General features: G+C 42.5%; 1 protein-coding gene across 1 annotated transcript in view; it reads left to right on the top strand.

Annotated features, from left to right (window-relative positions):
- The first annotated feature begins 11200 nt into the window (after positions 1-11200).
- The window catches only part of SEL1L (SEL1L, ERAD E3 ligase adaptor subunit), a 35248-nt gene continuing 28522 nt past the window's right edge, over positions 11201-17926 (top strand). The window contains exon 1 of the mRNA XM_027907632.1: positions 11201-11331. Within this exon, the coding sequence (XP_027763433.1) occupies positions 11238-11331 (94 nt within the window). The 5' untranslated portion in view covers positions 11201-11237. The remainder of the gene's footprint in view (positions 11332-17926) is intronic.

Genomic DNA, 17926 nt, shown 5'->3' on the forward strand with positions numbered 1-17926 from the left:
TAGTGTTTTCTTCACCTCCTCAGTCTTTCCTCTAAAACATCTATCAGTAAAGCCTCACCATTCCAAAACTCCACTCCAAGCATGGCACTCAAGCTGAAAACAGACACTGCTGCAACAGATAGTGTTAGATGTAGCATCAGTTCTTTGCAGCATCCAAACTGAACACATACTAGAGCTGTGGGGGGGAAAAATAGCCAAAAAGTATTTGTACAGTTCACGTAATTTGAAGAGCCATAATACCTTTTCTTGCAAAGAAACTGTATATACAGGCCTTTCAGCATAAAAATCATCTTTTAAAGATGGAAAACTAGCAACTTTTCTTCTGCAAGTACAGTTTATGTCAGATGCTGATCCATTTCTGCCCTCACAACATACTGGTTCACTTCAGCGGTCAATAAAGAAAGAGAGACAAAGAGATAAAATTTGGGATAAAAACAAACACTAATCATTACAAAACTGGAATTAGGTGAATTTGTCCCATCAAGCTTCAGCTACATCTCCAGCAACACTGAAAGACCAGGTTTAAACTAGACAGCAAGCCATAGCAACTGGAATGTGTTATATAAAAATTACACATTCATCTTTCAATCTCAAGTCAGAAAAGTATGCATTTTCAAAATAAAATTGTTTTGAATTATAAATTGCTCAGAATTCAGAAGTGAAAACAAAGTTACCTAAGGAAGTCAGTCCCGTTTGGATAAAACAACAACAACAATGAACTGGAAAAAAAAAAGAAAAAAAAAAGAAAAAAAAAAAGTCCAAAGTAAAAGTCAAAGTAAAGAAAAAGTGTAGAAACATAAATTGTTCCTCACGTCTTTGATAAAAATACTTCAAACATGTTTAGAGAGTGAAGTGTCTGTCTCAGAATGACACTTGTTTTCATTATGAAGAAACTACAACTTGGTGAGGCAGATTATGCATAATGATGCTACATGTTATTTACTGTACTGAAGCAAATTTTGACCTGCATTTGGTTTCTTTATGGTGTTTACCTGGAGATTTAAATAGCTTTATTTTTAAAATAGCCAAATATCACTCCACAGGTTCTTGCTCAGTAGAGAAGGGATGCATTACTAATGCTATTTCACAGCTGAGCTATGAAAGTCTTGAGACATTAAGGCAAGACTTTTCAAAAAGTGGACTCTGAACCAGGAAAGCTTTGCCTGTTATTTTTTACAGAATGACAGAATGGGGTCGAATGGGATGTTTGGAGATTATGTTGTCCAATGCCCTTGCTAAAATAGGTCCACCTTGAGCAGGCAGCACCGGATCGCACTCAGGAGGCTTTTGAAAATCCCCAGGGGAGGAAATTCCACAGTCTCTCTGGGCAGCCTGTTCCAGTGCTCAGTCACCCTTACAGTAAAGCTGTTTTTCCTCATGTTGAGAAGGCGCTTCCTATGTTTCAGTGCGCGCCTGCTGCCCCTTGCCCTGTCGCTGGGCACCACGATTCTCGGGACAGTAAGTAGCACTTCCCTCGCCACAGCGCTCTGCCACTTGTAACAGCAGCAGCGTTCCAGGTGGATTAACACACTCGAAAGCATACCTACTTGGTAAGTGTAACCGACGGTGGAAAACCCTCAGAGGGCGCTGGATTTTCAGTATTTTAGCTGAGATTAACTGCGGAACGCTTTTCTCCGCTCAGCCGCTCCCCGACTCCACGGACCTGTGACGTGTCCCTGCAGTGACACCTGGCGGCCGCCGGAGGGGCAGGCGGGCCTCCCGTCCACATCAGTGTGGCATGTACAGACATAGATCTGTAAAGTACAGACTTACATATCTGTATGACAGAGAGATACCTATATATCTAGTATACCTATATAATATGACAACAGCCTTAAAATCCTATATGCATCGTCCAACTGTCACAGCTTTCATAAGCTTTGAGGTATCTGAAACTGGATATTTTAGCTTAGTACCCAGAAGGAGAAGACGCCCATACAATTCAAGAAATATATAATTTACACCCCAAGCCCGTTTTTCAAATTGTTAAGATTTTACTTCAGTGCACTGCTGAGGAACAACGGCCAGTTGCTAATCTGAAACTGAGAAGTCCGGCAGCAGCAGCACAGACAGTTTTCTACTGAAGGGAAAATAAGCCTGAAGTCCTCCTGCACAACAAATGGGTAGTTGCATCTCTAGTCTAGTCAGTTTATAGCCAAGGGTACTGAAATTTGCAACATGAACACTGAGCTCCATAAAAACTCTTCATGCACTGTGGGCTACAGAGCAGCTAAGCAGACAAAACCCAAGATCACAGCAGAAGTAAGTCAATCACCAATGCAACTGTCCTGAGAGAATGTTGTGGAATCAAAAAAGATCAATTCTTAAAACATGTAAAATTCACAATGATACCAGGGAGAAAAAAATCTGAAGTGCAATTTATACTCCTTCCCACTGTGACAATCATCTGTCAGTCTATGGTGTAAACTGGTGAATGCTTGCCCTGATTAATCCATTGGAAAGCTCAGATTCCTGGAGCAACAGATGAATAATCCATCTTAAATCACCTCTGACTGGCGATACCCTAACCTGAGTGCCATAACTCTAAAGCTATTTGTGACACCTGTGTATACTTTAACAAGGCACAAAATTTTATGAGACACACAGTAATAAGGAAAATTAATTACAATTTATTTCCCAGCTGTCTCTTGCAGACATAGCATCTAACTCCATTTCTGAAAAATAGAAATATGAGCCACTCAGGAGCAAAGAGCTGTGTAACCACATTAGAATGACCTTACTAAAGGTCATGCTTATGAAGGTGAACACAGTGTTTTAATCGTAGTTACATGTCAAGCAGATCTCAGTTGGGTTTAATTTGTCTCCTCAGAACATGTTGAATACCCAAAATGAGCCTGATTTCACTGCCATGATTCTCTCAGTCAAAAGTAACATAATTCTTACAGAAATTACAGACCATTAAAATGGGCTAGAAATGTGTACACATTGATGTTATCACTCATTTGCTTGGTAGGAGATATAGCTGTGATTCTCCAACAGGCAAAAGCATCTGTGTATTATTTCCCTTATTCAGCCACCAATAGAAGTCCAGTAAATGGAAACAAAATGACATCAAGCTGAGTGGTGTAGTTGACACACCTGAAGGATGGGATGCCATCCAGAGGGACCTGGACAAGCTCAAGAAGTGGTCCCAAAGGAAACTCATAAGGTTTAACAAGACAAAGTGCAAGTTGATGCACCTGGCTCAGGGCAACCCCCATAACTAATACAGTCTGGGGGATGAAGAGATCGAGAGCAGCCTTGCCAGGAAGGACTTGGGGGTACTGTAGAGAGTGAGTCCAGAGGAGAGTCACCAAGTTGCTAAGAAGGATGAAACACCATTGCTATGAGGAAAAGCTTAAAGAATTGGGATTGTTCGGCCTGGAAGAGGTTTCAGAGTGACCTAATTGTGGCTTTCCAGCACCTGAAGGGAGACTACAAGAAAGATGGAGAAGGATTTTTTACAGGGTCATGTAGTAACAGAACAAGGGAGAATGGCTTCAAACTCAAAGAGTGTAGATTTAAATCAAATATTAGGGAAAACATCTTACTGTGAGGGTGGTGAGGCATTGGAAGAGGTTGCACAGAGAAATTGTGGATGCCCATCCCTGGAAGAGTTTGAGACCAGGTTGGAAGGGGCTCTGAGGAACCTAGTCAACTGAGCCTGTCGATGGCAGGGGATTGCAACTCTTTAAGGTCCCTTCCAACCAAAGCCATTCTTTGATTCTGTGATTCTATGAAATGGCAATTGTCTCCTGTCTTCCTCATAGTACTTGTGATTTTATAAACATTTAGTAAGTTTTTTTCAACTGCCTCTTTCCCAAGAAAAATAGATCCGGTCCATTTAGTTTTGTCTCATTTTGAAGGTGGTCCATCTTTCTGAACACCCTCAGTGCCTCTGTGTGTACCTTCTATTAACTCCCATTATGTCCTTTTTAAGATACAGTGAACAGAACTCTCTCTTTCATTCTGTTTTCCTAAGAAAGTTCAATCTGCTTTAGCATTGCTGACCCCAAAACTGACATATTCAGAGAATCATCAAAGAAAATTCAAAGACTGTTGTAGGGCTACAGCCAAGCCATGAAACATGGGAGTTTGTGGCATACTTGTCAAGCAATGGAAAGATAAAGCTTCTGTAAATTTTGTCTTCCTCACCAACAGTACAAGTCTGCACATGGGAACTTCTGGGCAGTCTCTCCTATGAGAGCTTTTTACAGAAATTTCCATCCACATTTTTCCAGCTCTTGCAATCATTCCTCAGCCACATTTTCTTATTCCCATTTTCCTTGCTGTTTCCTTTATTCATCTCCCTGTTCAATTACTGATTTGTCTCTTCTCCTTCAGCCTTTTGTTTCTCTCTCATGAGACATTTTGTTAAGTATGTAAAATTGACTCTTAAGCATATGAACAGTATGCAGTGAAAATGAAGCCACTTAGACCTGTATTAGATTATATGAATTCATGAATGTCAAATTCCGTATAAACTCAACTACCACTCATTCACATACTGCATGCAAGACCCTCTCACTCTGCAGCTTACACTTTTAACTACAATTAAACCATAAACAGGAGCAGCTAAACCATTACAGAAAACAACATTTTCATCAAAGCAAGAATTTTCAAAATAAAATAGGTTTAATACCCTTCCATTATTCTCTCTCTAGACATTTGATCACCAGACCATTGTTAGTGCATCAGGGGCCTGACATGACAAAGACAATGAAACTGATGGCAGGGGGAACTTTTTGTGAATCAGTGTGACAATATCATTTGATGGCAAGGTAAGACCAGTGCAGGCTTCACTTGAAGCAAGGAAATACAACTGTACATCTAGCCAGCAACCAATTACTTTCATCTTGCCTTCTTCAACATGCAGTGGCCCATTCTGCCCCATGGGCACACAACTGGCTACACCACCTCACTTGCAGCAGCTACAGAACCAAGGCCCAAAAACAGCCTCATCCCATGGGGAAGACCTCCACAAAACTCTGCCAAGAATATGCCTTGGCAAAAATTGTGCTGCTGTTCCATTCTTGAAGAGCAGAGCTCAACTCATACACCTCAGCCCTGGCTTTCTACTAGTTCCATTTTTTACACCCCAAGTTAGTTGTCTGATAAGGTCCTTAAAAGAATCTTGGGTGGGCTGACATCTATCAATATTGATCTCTTACTCTATCAGGCATTAGGTTCTTTTAGATGTAAATTATTTCTACACACGCATCTAAATATATACAGGTAACTAGCTTTTACCATTCCCTTTTCCCAAATAACCTAAAAAAAGAAAATATTCCCCCAAGCATATTCATTATTTGCAAGCATTTGTTGAACCATCTTTCCAAATAAATTAGATTCTTTATGAGTGCCAAGACTGTTTATTTATGATTGATAGTTTAAATCTTATGATTCCTTTCTGTTTTTCCAGCCGAATGACTCAAATTTTCTAAGCAAACCGATTGGAATAGTAACTAGACATATTTAAGAGCAAACTGAAAAAAGCCACAGAAATAACAGTGTTGTCACAATGTAAACACAAATTAGATACGTGAGAGTTCTCAGAAGACGTGGGGACAGTCAATATTGCAAAATATGATGTTCTCAGAAATGCACTTTTCTTCGTCTGGTGTTGTGTACCTCCCAGAATTACAACTCTGGGGATGATTTCCAGTTACTATCCAGCCCTATTCCCATAATAAATATCCTATTCCTTGCCTGATCACTGACCACAACTCTGACTTTAGTCCTGAGCCTGCAGTCAGCACAGAAAGTTTCAAGAAAAGGGCCCACAAGCTGTAAAGAAAAACATTGCAACCAGGTCTCACCCTTGAACCCACTTCTATGCTGTACTAGTTATCTTGTCCTATTTTCCCTTGAAAGCTTTCAGTCCCTCTGAGGTTTTTTTACTTCTGAGTAATTCAGGTTACTCTAGAAATTGCCACTAAAATAACTGACGCTGCTACATCCAAAAGTGCAAACAAGGTGCGACACAAATGAAAATTTTAGGTTGCAGGCAGCATTAGTTCCAATTCCCACCGCAACTCATGAGATAGCTCTCTGAAAATCATGTCCAAAAGCCTCAATAAACCTAAATTCACACATATGTACATGCTTTCACTTTTTTATCAACAATCTGAACAAAGGGATAGAATGTACCCTCAGCAAGTTTGCTGATGATGCAAAACTAGGGGGAGTAGTTGATACATTTGAAGGCTGTGCTGCCGTTCAGCAGGACCTTGATAGGCTGACGAGTTGTGTGGAGAGAAACCTAATGAGGTTCAGCGAGGACAACTGTGGGGTCCTGGACTCAAGGAGGAAAAACCCCCAGTACCAGTACCGGCTGGGGGCTGGCCTACTGGAGAGGAGCTCTGCTGAGAAGGACCTGGGTGTCTTGGTCAATGACAAGTTGTCCATGAGCCAGGAGTGTGCCCTTGAGGCCAGGAGGGCCAAAGGTATCCTGGGGTGCATTGGGAAGAGGGTGGCCTGCAGGTAGAAGGAGGTGATTCTGTGCAGCAGTATGGAAAGGGAACAGACCATCACTTTCTATTTCCAATTACAGACCCTTAATGGTTAGACTCTGTTTCTTCTAAATAAAAGTGGTTTTCCTCATTTTGTCCAGCTTCTGAAAATTAGGGACTAGAATAGAATTCTACTGATTTTACACAGCATTTAATCAATAATGAAAATGTTTTTTAAATTATAAATGCTATATTTTCACTATTTGTACCTGGGTCAGCCTGATGTCACTACATTTTATCTCTAGAGTAGGCTGGAATTTGTTATGCTGCAGCACCTGCAAACTCATTTGTGTTTGCTATTCATTGTCATCTAGAGACAGGACCTGGAGCACATAGCCAACTGGATAACCTTATTTTTAGTGCAAGACCTTACTTTTAGTGCAAGCACACCAACAGTCCTTGCTGGAAGGTTCCCCCACTAGGTTGAGAGCTGAAGCTCTCAGCACAATTCAGAGACAGAAGAAATCTATACAAGCAATTCGCTCATGCCTCTGGGACTGTAACACCACAACTGTAGTAAGCATATAGTACTCTGATTTCATTAAATTCTATAGGAAATCTCACTGAAGATAACTGGAGATCTTCCCCTGAGAAAATGAACAACAACAACAACAAAGTGATAGCAGTAATACAATAACAGAGGGAAAAACAGAATGAACACAAAAAGCAGCATAATACCAGGACCTTTTTTTTCCTCTATCCCACTGTAAGACTAGTGGAATGCACTTTTAGGTTCATTAAGCTGTCCAGTTAATGGTTATTCAGTGTAATAGTAACAAGTAACAAGGAAAGTGATAAAGCAATAAAACAAACAGACACAAATATATCAATGAGCAGGTAATAAGGTAGACAAAGACCAGAACTCTTCAACCATTGATTGATGGGCTGTCAAAATGAAGTATTCAGGAACAGGCTGGGGCATGGGGGTGTGGGAGGGAGTGGGAGAAGGGAACAAAGATGAAAGCAAGACTTTCATGGGTATGATGGGATATTTGAGAGTCTTTGTGAGAGTATACCAACAAACATGGAATAATGGAAACTTATGGGCCCTGTAACCCACAGTCCCTGCTCCAGTTGCTGTATCAAGCTTCATACCTCTCCCAATTCTGGAGTTTTACAGTTAAAAAAAAAAAAAAAAAAAAAAAAAAAAAAAAAAAAAAAAAAAAAAAAAAAAAAAAAAAAAAAAAAAAAAAAAAAAAAAAAAAAAAAAAAAAAAAAAAAAAAAAAAAAAAAAAAAAAAAAAAAAAAAAAAAAAAAAAAAAAAAAAAAAAAAAAAAAAAAAAACAAAACAAACCAAGAAAGTTTCCACAATCAAAGTAAAAAGCAGTGTTGCTACAACACAGAAATTTGTATGATCAAACTATATAGAGAGAAGACAAGTAAGAGAGTATGAGAAATAATCACAAAATTCTAATGCATGTCACTAAAGTCCTTAAAACTTAACTCACACATTTTCATTCTCCTACCTAGAGAATGTCTAGTATTACATCATGTCAGGCAAGTGCTAGGCAGTATTCAAAAAGGTCCACTTCAAAAATCTCTTGAAAATTTAGGTTAGATAACACTTTGAGAAAACAAACCTAAAACACAAGGATGAAATTTGAGCCTTTACTTTTCATCTGGTCACCTGGACTGTTGCATAGAAGACCACCACATTTTGGAATAGAATAGAGAGGAAGAACACTGCAAAAATACCTAAGCTTCCATTCAAAGCTTCAGAGAAGAAAACACAAAACTGATTAAGAGAAGTAATGGGAATTTTATGGCTGCTGCACACGTAAATGGAATGGCAGCAATAAATTTACCACGCTCCCAGAGTACAGCACACACTAAATTAATTGTAACTAACTCAGTCTGCAATATTATCTTTTTTTTTTTATTGGAAGGTGATTATTAATTCAGAAAAAAATATCTGCTTCCCCTATCATATTTTTCCTCTTGTTCCTCCAGTTCACTTAGCCCTACACACACAGCTTCAGAAGTAGAATGAGTTTGTTTAGAAGCGACCTCCAGAGATCACCTAGCCTAACTCCTGCTTGCAGGAGGGCTGATTGGGTCAGGCTGAGGAGAGATTTGTTCACTGAAGTCCTGAACACCTCAGGGGCTGGGAGTACCACGAGGGCTCTGGGCAACTCTGGTGGGTCGACCCTAGCCAGTCACATGGTAGTCACCAAAGCTGCTCTATTACTCCCCTCCTCAGCTGGACAGGGGAAAAAATATAAGAAAAGGGTTGTGAGTCATGATAAGAGCAGGGAGAGATCACTCACCAATTACTGTCATGGGCAAAAGAGACTTGGGAAAATTACCTTATCATTAATCAAAACAGAGTAGGGTAGTGAGAAATAAAACCAAACCTTAAAGACACCTTTACCCCCTCCCCACCCTTCTTCCCCGGCTTTAATCCCAAATTCCCTTCTTCTTGCCCCTAGTGGCACAGTGGTGCAGGGGGACAGGGAATGGGGGTTACAGTCTGTTCATAAATCAGTGTGTCTGTTGCTCCTTCCTCCTCAGGGGGAGGACTCTTCACACTGCTCCAGCATGGGGTCCTTCACACAGGAGACAGTCCTCCATGAACTTCTTCAATATGAGTCCTTTCAGTTGGGCTGCAATTCCTCACAAGTTGCCTCAGCCTGGATCCCTTCCACAGGATGCAGTCCTTCAGGAACAGGCTGCTCCAGCATGGGTCCCCCACAGGGTCACAAGTCCTATCAGTAAATGTGCTCCAGAGTGGGGTCCTCTCTCCTCAGGGTCACAGGTCCTGCCAGGAGCTTGCTCCAGCATGGGCTTCCCACAGGGTCACAGCCTGCTTTGGGCATCCACCTGCTCTGGCGTGGGGTCCTCCATGGGCTGCAGGTGGATCTCCGCTCCACCATGAACCCCCATGGGCTGCAGGAGGACAGCCTGCCTCACCACAGGCTGCAGGGGTACCTCTGTTTTGGCACCTGTAGCATCTCCTTCCCCTCCTTCTTTGCTGTCTGCTGTCTGCAGAGTTGTTTCTCTCACATATTTTCACTCTCCTCTCCCGCAGCCATTGCACAGTAACTTTTTCCCTTTCCTCAGAGGCATTGCTGCCATCTGTGATTGGTTTGGCCTTGGCCAGCAGCAGCTCTGTCCTGGGGCTGGCTGGCATCAGCTCTTTTAGACATCAGGGAAGCTTCTGGCAGCTTCTCACAAAAGCCATGCTTGTAGGGCCCCCCCTGCCCGGTGCCCAAACCTGCACCACTGACCCCTGCCTTAGTTCCACAGTTGGGCAAACCAGAGCCATCTCCTGTGCTGGAGCCATCTCCTGTGCCAAGTCTTCATATCACCTCAGAGCCCCTCATGCTGCTTCCCAGGCTTGGCCTGTCCCACCCGTGTGAACAGTCACTGCCACACGTGGTGGGCTCAAGCCACTCCCCATATGTCGAGGTTCCCCTCCTCTCACACCACCTTGGTCCAGGTGCCCTGGCTCCTGCAAGATGCTCCACTTCAAGGAGTGACATTCACAGACAGGTTCATTGAACACTGTTCCATTGACCACAATGTAGGTTAAGCTTAGGCCTGATCCAAGTGCAGGGAAGCGCCCTGCGCCAAGATGATGCTCCCACACCGCAAGTGCTGCTTGGCTTTCCCAAAGTCAGTGTGAACTGTTCCGTACTGTAGATAGAAAAAACTGACTGGTACTTCAGTATTCTCCTAATTAGAATCAGACCTATCCATTAGCTCTATCCAAGGCACTTACATGCTGCTGAGGCAACTCCTGGCTGAAGTAGTGCCGGCATTTCCCTGCCTGCAGACCCTGTCCTGGCAGGCAGAAAATCCCTCAGCCAGCTCTGGGTGGGGAGAGAAGTCTCACAGCTTCTGCTTTTATCTCCCATGGGAGAAATACAGCCACTGGTGGCTGCTCTCGCCCTACAGAGATCCCAAATGTAGCACTGTGAGGATGAGATGACTTATCAGTATTCGGGCAGTGGGACAAATGGAGTTCATAACCCAGCACAGCATTGTCTACCATCACAGTCCTTTGAGGTGGTAATATTTACTACCCAGACATGTTTCAGTCCATTAAAGGTCGCGTTGCTAGTTGCCCTTCCTTGTTTCCTTTTGTATTACCTACAGAAAGATGCAATTCTTATGAGAAACAAAGAATCGTGTCCCACACTGCTCAGCCCCTTCCCAGAACTGATGCCTTTCTGAAGATAAAGCTGAACTAACTACACTCTTAACGTTTCACATACTGCTCCTGTGCCGGTCTAGACAAATACTCAATTCACAGCTGCTCCCTGTACTCCCAACCAGGGAGGTGTGTCCCATTCTCGGCAATCCCGCTATTTCCCAGCCTGGCCTGCAGGCGGCGCCGCCACGCTCCTCCTGCAGCGGTCCGGCGCGGGGGGTCCTGGGTGATGTAGTCCCCGCCCCGCCGCGGGGCCTTGCGGCCGCAAGTCCGCCGGCGCAAGGCACTGTGGGTGCTGTAGGAGCGGCGCTCGAGCCAATGGCAGGCGCCGTTTCGGAAGCCGGCGCTCGCGCAGCCGGCACGCGCTGAGACACGGGTGGTGCCATTGGCTGGTGGGAGGGCGTGGCCGGCCACGGACGGGCCCGCCGGGCCAATGGGAGAGGGCCATGTAGACCCAGGCGCTCCCCGTGCTCGGCGGCGGGCGCGGCAGGCGATTGGCGGGGGCGGTGCGGTGGGCGGTGCCAGGCGCGGGCCGGGGGCGCTGGGGCGGCCCCGCAGAGGCGGCGGGCGGGATGGGGCAGCGGGCGCTGCGCCGGGTCCTGGCTCTGGGGCTGGGGCTGAGCCTGGGGCTGGCGCTGCTCTGCGCCGCAGCGCTGCCCGCGGCCGGTGAGTACGGGGGCACCGCGCCCCGCCGGGCCCCAGCGCGGCGGCGGCCTCGCCCCCCAGCGTGTGCGGCGCGGGAGGGGGTGGCGGGCACTGCCACGGTGTCTGTGGGGGGGGTCGCGGCGCCCGCAGCGGTGCGCGGGGGCGGCAGCGACGGGGAAGGGACCCGGAGCTCTCGGCGGGGCTTTGAGGAGCGTGGGGGCAGCGCCGACCCCTCGGGAGGGCCGGAGGGGCAGGAGCGGGGCTCCCTTGCGGGGGCGGCGGGGACGCAGCTCCCCCCGATCCGGCGCTTCGCCCCCCCACGGGCGCTCCTTGGGCCTGGCGTAGGTAGCCACGTCTCTCAGTGCGGTGTCCGCCTTTGAGCAGCTCGTTGGGAGCCCACTTTGTGATGCCAGCGCTGCTCGAAACCCGAGTGAGGCATTTTGTCCTCCCCAGCACGCATTTTCTCGCCGAGACGCTGATAGTGCTGATTTCAGCATTGTCACAGCAATTTTCTCACGCCGGTATATAGAGAGCGTTTCCAGGTCCTGCGTTGTGTGTGTCTCCCGTCATACTTTTTTCGTGCTTATTTTGTTGTTATGCAGCTCAGGTTTCGTGTGCTTCTCATGTGTTGTCATCTACTTCCTTTCGTAGGGTTTCTACCTCCCACAGCCTTATTTCCACCATGGGCTGGTGAGGGGGAAGTGCAATGCTTTTATTTATGTAGTGCTTCTGAAGCCAGAAGCCAGTACTTTAACAGACAGCCTTATCCAGTGCTACTGGGGATGTGCTTTTACGCTATTTCAGGAAATTAAGTTCAGTGGTCTGGGGCTCATTTTCCTGTATGCTGGTGGAAGTTGAAATTTGAAGTGCTATTACCAGAGTTCAGATTATAGGAGCTTTGTACGTCACTCTATAAGCCAGCAGGGCGCTTCCCAAGTTCTAGAAAAGAAACACATGAGTTCTGGGAAGCCGGGGACGTGGAGCCACTTTGAATTGTGTGCTCTCATTTATAATGTATATAAAGAAAAAAAGCTAAGGCAAGATGAGACTGTGAATGTCAGATGAGCCATCCGTTGTGTACATGAAAATTAGATGACAAAATTAAGGGCTGATCAAGTGTGCATCAGTGGCTGTACTAACATGCAGCTCTGCTGTTTTTACTATTTGTCCACTGTCACAAAGATATGCTTGTGAGTATGAAGTTCTGGTAGTTGAATTCAGCCTTTATGATCCATATGTTTAGAGTCAATTGAACTAATACAATTAGTAAGCCAAAGAAAGCACAAGCTACAGTACACGAATGAAGACTTAGGAGCTGTTGACAAACTTAAAAAGCTACTGTGAGGTAAAACTGTTCATTAATATCCAGAATTAATCAGGAGAGGGTGTTCAGAGTCCATCTTCTGTCAGCAGACTATAAGAGGAATATCTTTCTTGCTCCAATTTTTGGTGAGAATCATTCTGAAAGAAAATTGTCATTACTTCATGTTTTGATTTCCAACAGTAGCAGTACCACTTTGTGGTATATGCCTTAAAACTGTGTGTTAAATGCTTCCTTGAATACCTGTTTGTTCTTAATGTCTGGTCTGGAAAGAGTCATCTGGGATATGAGGGGAGGGGTTTTAAGAAGGATGAGTAAAAAGAGTTCAAGTATTACATTTTCTGACTTTGGGAGAAGATTCTAATGGTGATTTTAAAATTTTTTTTTAGTAGGAAGTATTTTAACTACAGCTTTAAATCTTAACTCTGTAGTCATAAATTTTGTTTAAATCGATTTATTGAAAACTGCAAGTGAATGCAAGAAAATTCTGGCCTAAAGAAATGGGCACTACTCTTTTAAACGTATGATAGTAATACAAATTATGAAGGAATTTAAAACTGAGACTAGAATATTTAAAAGTCCATGGGGAATGGGCAAAAGCAGCTAAAAATGCTAAGCATTTGTGTGTTTTCTAGATGAAGCTGACTTTCTTATTGCTGCTTATTGCAGCAACAACGGCTTCCTTCTGTTGGTCATTCATTACGAACGTTGACAAAATTGCCTTTTTTTTTTCTGATTGCCAATGTTTTTAGATTCTTGGGCTTGTTTCCTCTTGTTCACAGACTAAGAGGCAGACATATTCTCATTCTGCCTGAAGAGAGGAAGTGATTCTTCCTCTGACTCCTCTACACCTTCCATGGCTAACTTCAGCCATAGGCAGGCATTTTCATACTGTCCTATTAACTGGTAGGACAAATGAGCAGTCATATACCTGTAGGGAACTTCTGTACTTCTTCTTTTTTAAGACAGAGCTCAATTGCTTTCCCTGGCCTGTCTGATTTTGCTAACTGAAAAACATTCCCTATACTTGTTGCATTGTTGCCTGACAGGGAATGTCAGTTCTTACAGAGAAACTGCTGGAGAGTAAGTTCTGTAACTAGTCAGCCAGCAATTGCAAGGAGACTGTAAAAAAAAGATTTTTATTCAGAGTGAGGGTTGACCTATATCTCAATCTTCTAGTTGGACTAAAATGAATACGCTGCACAGATTGTAGCTGGGAACAATTTACTTGCTGCCAAGGATACCTTAGAACTATTCTTGCTGAATAGATGCTACTTATGGATTTTTCTTGAGTCACTGCGTGTTTTAGAGGTTCATATAATGGGAGTAGCATCTATGCTATCAAGTCTGTTTCTTTGCTGAATATAACAGTTGAAAAATTGATGAGAAGCAGTCTGAGGTAATTTTTTTTTTAAGATTTCCTTTTTTCCTGCAAGAATTGGAAAAACAGAGTTTGCATTCCCTTTCAAAGTCTGTCTAGTCACTGGCACAAAAGAATTGAAAGAAATTACTAAAATACCACAGAAAATCTCTGTACTGTAAAACACTTTTTGCCAAACTGTGTCTGCTCATGCACCCCTCTCTATAGAAAGACTTTTGAGCATGCTTCTTACATGTATTTTTAATAAGTTAGACATTGATGTACTGTTATCGTATTATGTACATCATAAAATGTACAAAAACACGGGTGAGAAAAGAATTAAATAAAGGTGGAATGAACACTGTATTAAGAAAAGGTAACAGTACAAAAAGTATTTTCCTCCTGTAGCCCCACTGTGTTGGCTCACACCCCCTGAGGGGTACACACTCCAGGTAGGAGATCACTGCTTTAGGCAGACCCTTACTAGTTGCTTTGTTGTGATAGTGTTTGAGGCTTGAAGAGCTTGGCAAAAACTAGAAGGAAACTGACTGCAGTGATTGGTTAGGGCATTCATCAGAGCTCTGGGGTGTTGCCAACTGCTTGCACTCACTGAATTTTTGGCTGTTTCCTGAAGGTGAGTGACCACTGTAACATTGAAAGTAGTAGTGTTTCTTGTCTGGTAGTGGCAGTCTCTTAGCTTTATCTGATGGCAGTTGATTTGTTCTTCTAACACAGCAAAAGTTTGGAAATGTTAAACTCACTTGAGCTAAGGACGTTCTTGCTGAATCACTTCTTGCTTCTACCCTTCTCTCTTTAGTTCTTTCTTGAAAATGGTAATTCTCACAAAATTCTCACAAAATGGTAGGATCTTTCAGCAACATATGGTAGAATATTTTTCTCTCACATAGGCTGCCAAAGTACTTTTGCTATATTTACATAGACTGGTTGAATGCTAGTCTTTCTAATTGAGGAAAAATGAATACCTTTTAAAGCAGATTTTAATTATATGTGAAGTGGTGGATAGTTGAAACAAGATTTTTAACTCTAGAGCATGAGAGCACCCAGCAGTAGCTACACAGCTCAGCACTGTTTGTAAGTGAAGCTTTCTGTACAATGTTGTCAGCTGCCCACTTCAGCCACAAGTATTTTTGCCTACTTTTTCCTTTTAATATGTCATTGCATATCCCTAATATGTTTAACAAATGCGAATATTAATTTCCACTTGGCCTTTTCAGAAGAGGTTTATAGAATTGGGCAGCTGTGGTACCAGACCCAAATTAAAAAAAAAAAAAAAAAAAAAAAAAAAGTCAGTTACTTTTTTTTAATTGAAGTGTGGAAAAACAAACTAAACTATCAGCTTTAATCTCTGAAGCAGGTGCACAAACATAACATCTGTGACTTTGTTCACTAGCTGAGCCTTGACTAATAAACTGTTCTTAGTTCCAGCAGTGACCTTTCGTAGACATTTTATTATTAACACTTTCAGAATAGTTTTTTTAACAGTTTCGTAGAGGTAAACGCACTTCTGTGAGTAGCTGGTGCATATTAGTCAGCAGTTCTGTGAAACAACAAGGCTGCAAGTGATCCCTCCTCTAGTCACATTATCTGTCATCACTGCAACCTCATCTGCCTTCCCCAGAAGGAAGTCTCAGAGCTAAGAAAAGTTAGATTAATATTTCTTGATTTGCTTTTGCGCTGTTATGAAATCACTGTTAGAAAACAATTGTTCAAGTACAACCTCTTAATAAGGAAGCTGGTTCCTTCAGAGGGATTTTAAATGATGCAATACAAAGGAAATAGATTTATTTGCTTTCAAGGAAGAAGACCAAACACTTAATGAACTCTGCCTTGCTCAGGTGTCTCTTGCCTTGCATATGAAGTTACAATAAAAATGTTGTTTGAAATGTTTGCATAGAAAGTATAACCTATTTATATTTGACACTGTGTGGTTTTTTGTTGTAAAGTCAGCCTTCCACAAATTGAAATTGGTTAGTCAAGCCATTGCCAAAACACTAGAAAGCCCTCGTGCTGCCAGGCATATATGCTGGTTTTGAGCAGACAAAAACAATCCCCCTGACTAGTGTAGTGGTTAAAAAGAAAACAAGCATGATGTCTCTTACTGCAATAACAGTTACTCCATAAGTTCTTTATATATGTTAAAAGGAGTATACAAGCTACGGGGGGAGTTACCCTGTCTTAGTTTCCCCCTTATCCAGAAGCATGTCTGAATGTCTCGACAAGCTCTGGAGTTTAAAGGTGGCATTTGGTCTTAGATCAAAATTATTTAGGATAATAGAAAGTAGTTTGTAGGAAATACGGTAAATTCAAATTTGTTTTATAGTTTTGAAATAGAAATACCAGCAAATATCCTAAATGTATATGCACTTCTACTGTATTTAAATACCAGTTGTTATATGGTGATCTGAAATGTTGAAGTTCAGTGGTAGAACTTCTTATGACTTACCAGAATCACCCTTATTTGTTAAATTCCTCAAGATGATAAAGCAATGCAGTCTCTGCCAAAAATGCAGCTAGCCTTGTTTTTATCTTATGCCTCATGATGTTTTTTTTCAAATTGATGTTTGTTCTCATGCTGTCTTGGTTGTTCTTTGCCATCTCCACAAGTTCTTCTGAAGTCCTCTACACACTTTGGTTTTTTGACATGTAGAGTACAGCTGCTTATCCATAACAACTGTTCTAGATCCTTTTTATTTACATGTCTGTTGCCAGACATGTAACTATTTGAGCTTTACATCCTCTTCACCATCCTAACGGGCTGTCATTTGTTTCAGTTGCACTCTCAAACTTCTTGTCACCGTAGTTTCGCAGCTTCGCTTTTAAGCCTTAGCATTTTTTTTTGTTATGCTGGTACAGCTTACAGTTGATTCTCCCTCATCTTTTTACTAGTTTCAATCAAAGGTTATACTTCAAATAACAATACAGAAGCTAGGCTCTAGAAAGCAGTTTCCAAGTTTAATCTTTTCACTGCAAATGCCCACAGTTGCTCTGTTATACTCGTAGACTTCAAAACATATATCGGTCAAGTGTCATGTTTGTAATTTGTTGCTTCAGAGATGATTTCTCTCTGGTAAGACACTCGACTTGCATGAGAACAAAAAGTATGCAAGTTTTGTTTGTCAGATGCTTCCAGGAAGTCAGCAGATTTCTATAAACTTTGAAGAATTTTGTTGGCATTCAGTATTTGTGCAGATCCCTTTCATAGCCAACCGAAACACATCCAATGCTGTGACTCATGTACAGGGCACTGACTTTTTTTCTGGTCATAGTGCAGGTCTCCAGCCTGTCAATGGCCTACCACTGCTACAGGGCACTGGACTCCCCAGAACCACAGAAGGGGGATTTCTAAATGTAGGAGGAGTTAGCAGCAGCTTTGCTTAGTGAACTGTTTATATTTTAAGCTGTTATTTTGGTTGAAGGGAGTTGTGTACCAGAGAGAGGGAGGTCTATAGCATCTTCGTTCAAATGTAGTGGGGTTTTGTTTACCTAAATGAGATGGTGTTAGATACTGATGACTGGGAACAATCATATTTCGGTGGTGTTACTTTTGGAGGCTTTCTGTCAAAATGACAGCACAGTTGTTTGAAGCACAGTGCATAGCCCATTTAAGTTACAGGAACAAAAAAATTGTTGCAGAAATAATTCTGCAAAGCAATGGTAAAACTGTAATAAATAAGCTTTTCTGATTATCGTTTCTTTTTCACCTGTCTTAAACTACTTTCTCACTGTTCTAAAGAGACACCTCTCTATAAAGGTTTTAATATGCTGGTCGAGAAAAATGAATTTGCATTCTACAAAGGACAATGTTAATTATGAGTGTGAGGATCTTAGTGTAACTTTCTGGTCTCTACTGGCCTTTTTCAATTGATGCACCTTTTTAAGTAGCTTAGTTGAACTGGAACAATTCGCACTGTGAT

This window comes from Empidonax traillii, unplaced genomic scaffold, assembly GCF_003031625.1.
Source record: "Empidonax traillii isolate 1590-97213 ecotype Southwest subspecies unplaced genomic scaffold, ASM303162v1 scaffold1505:size161719, whole genome shotgun sequence".
Taxonomy (NCBI): domain Eukaryota; kingdom Metazoa; phylum Chordata; class Aves; order Passeriformes; family Tyrannidae; genus Empidonax; species Empidonax traillii.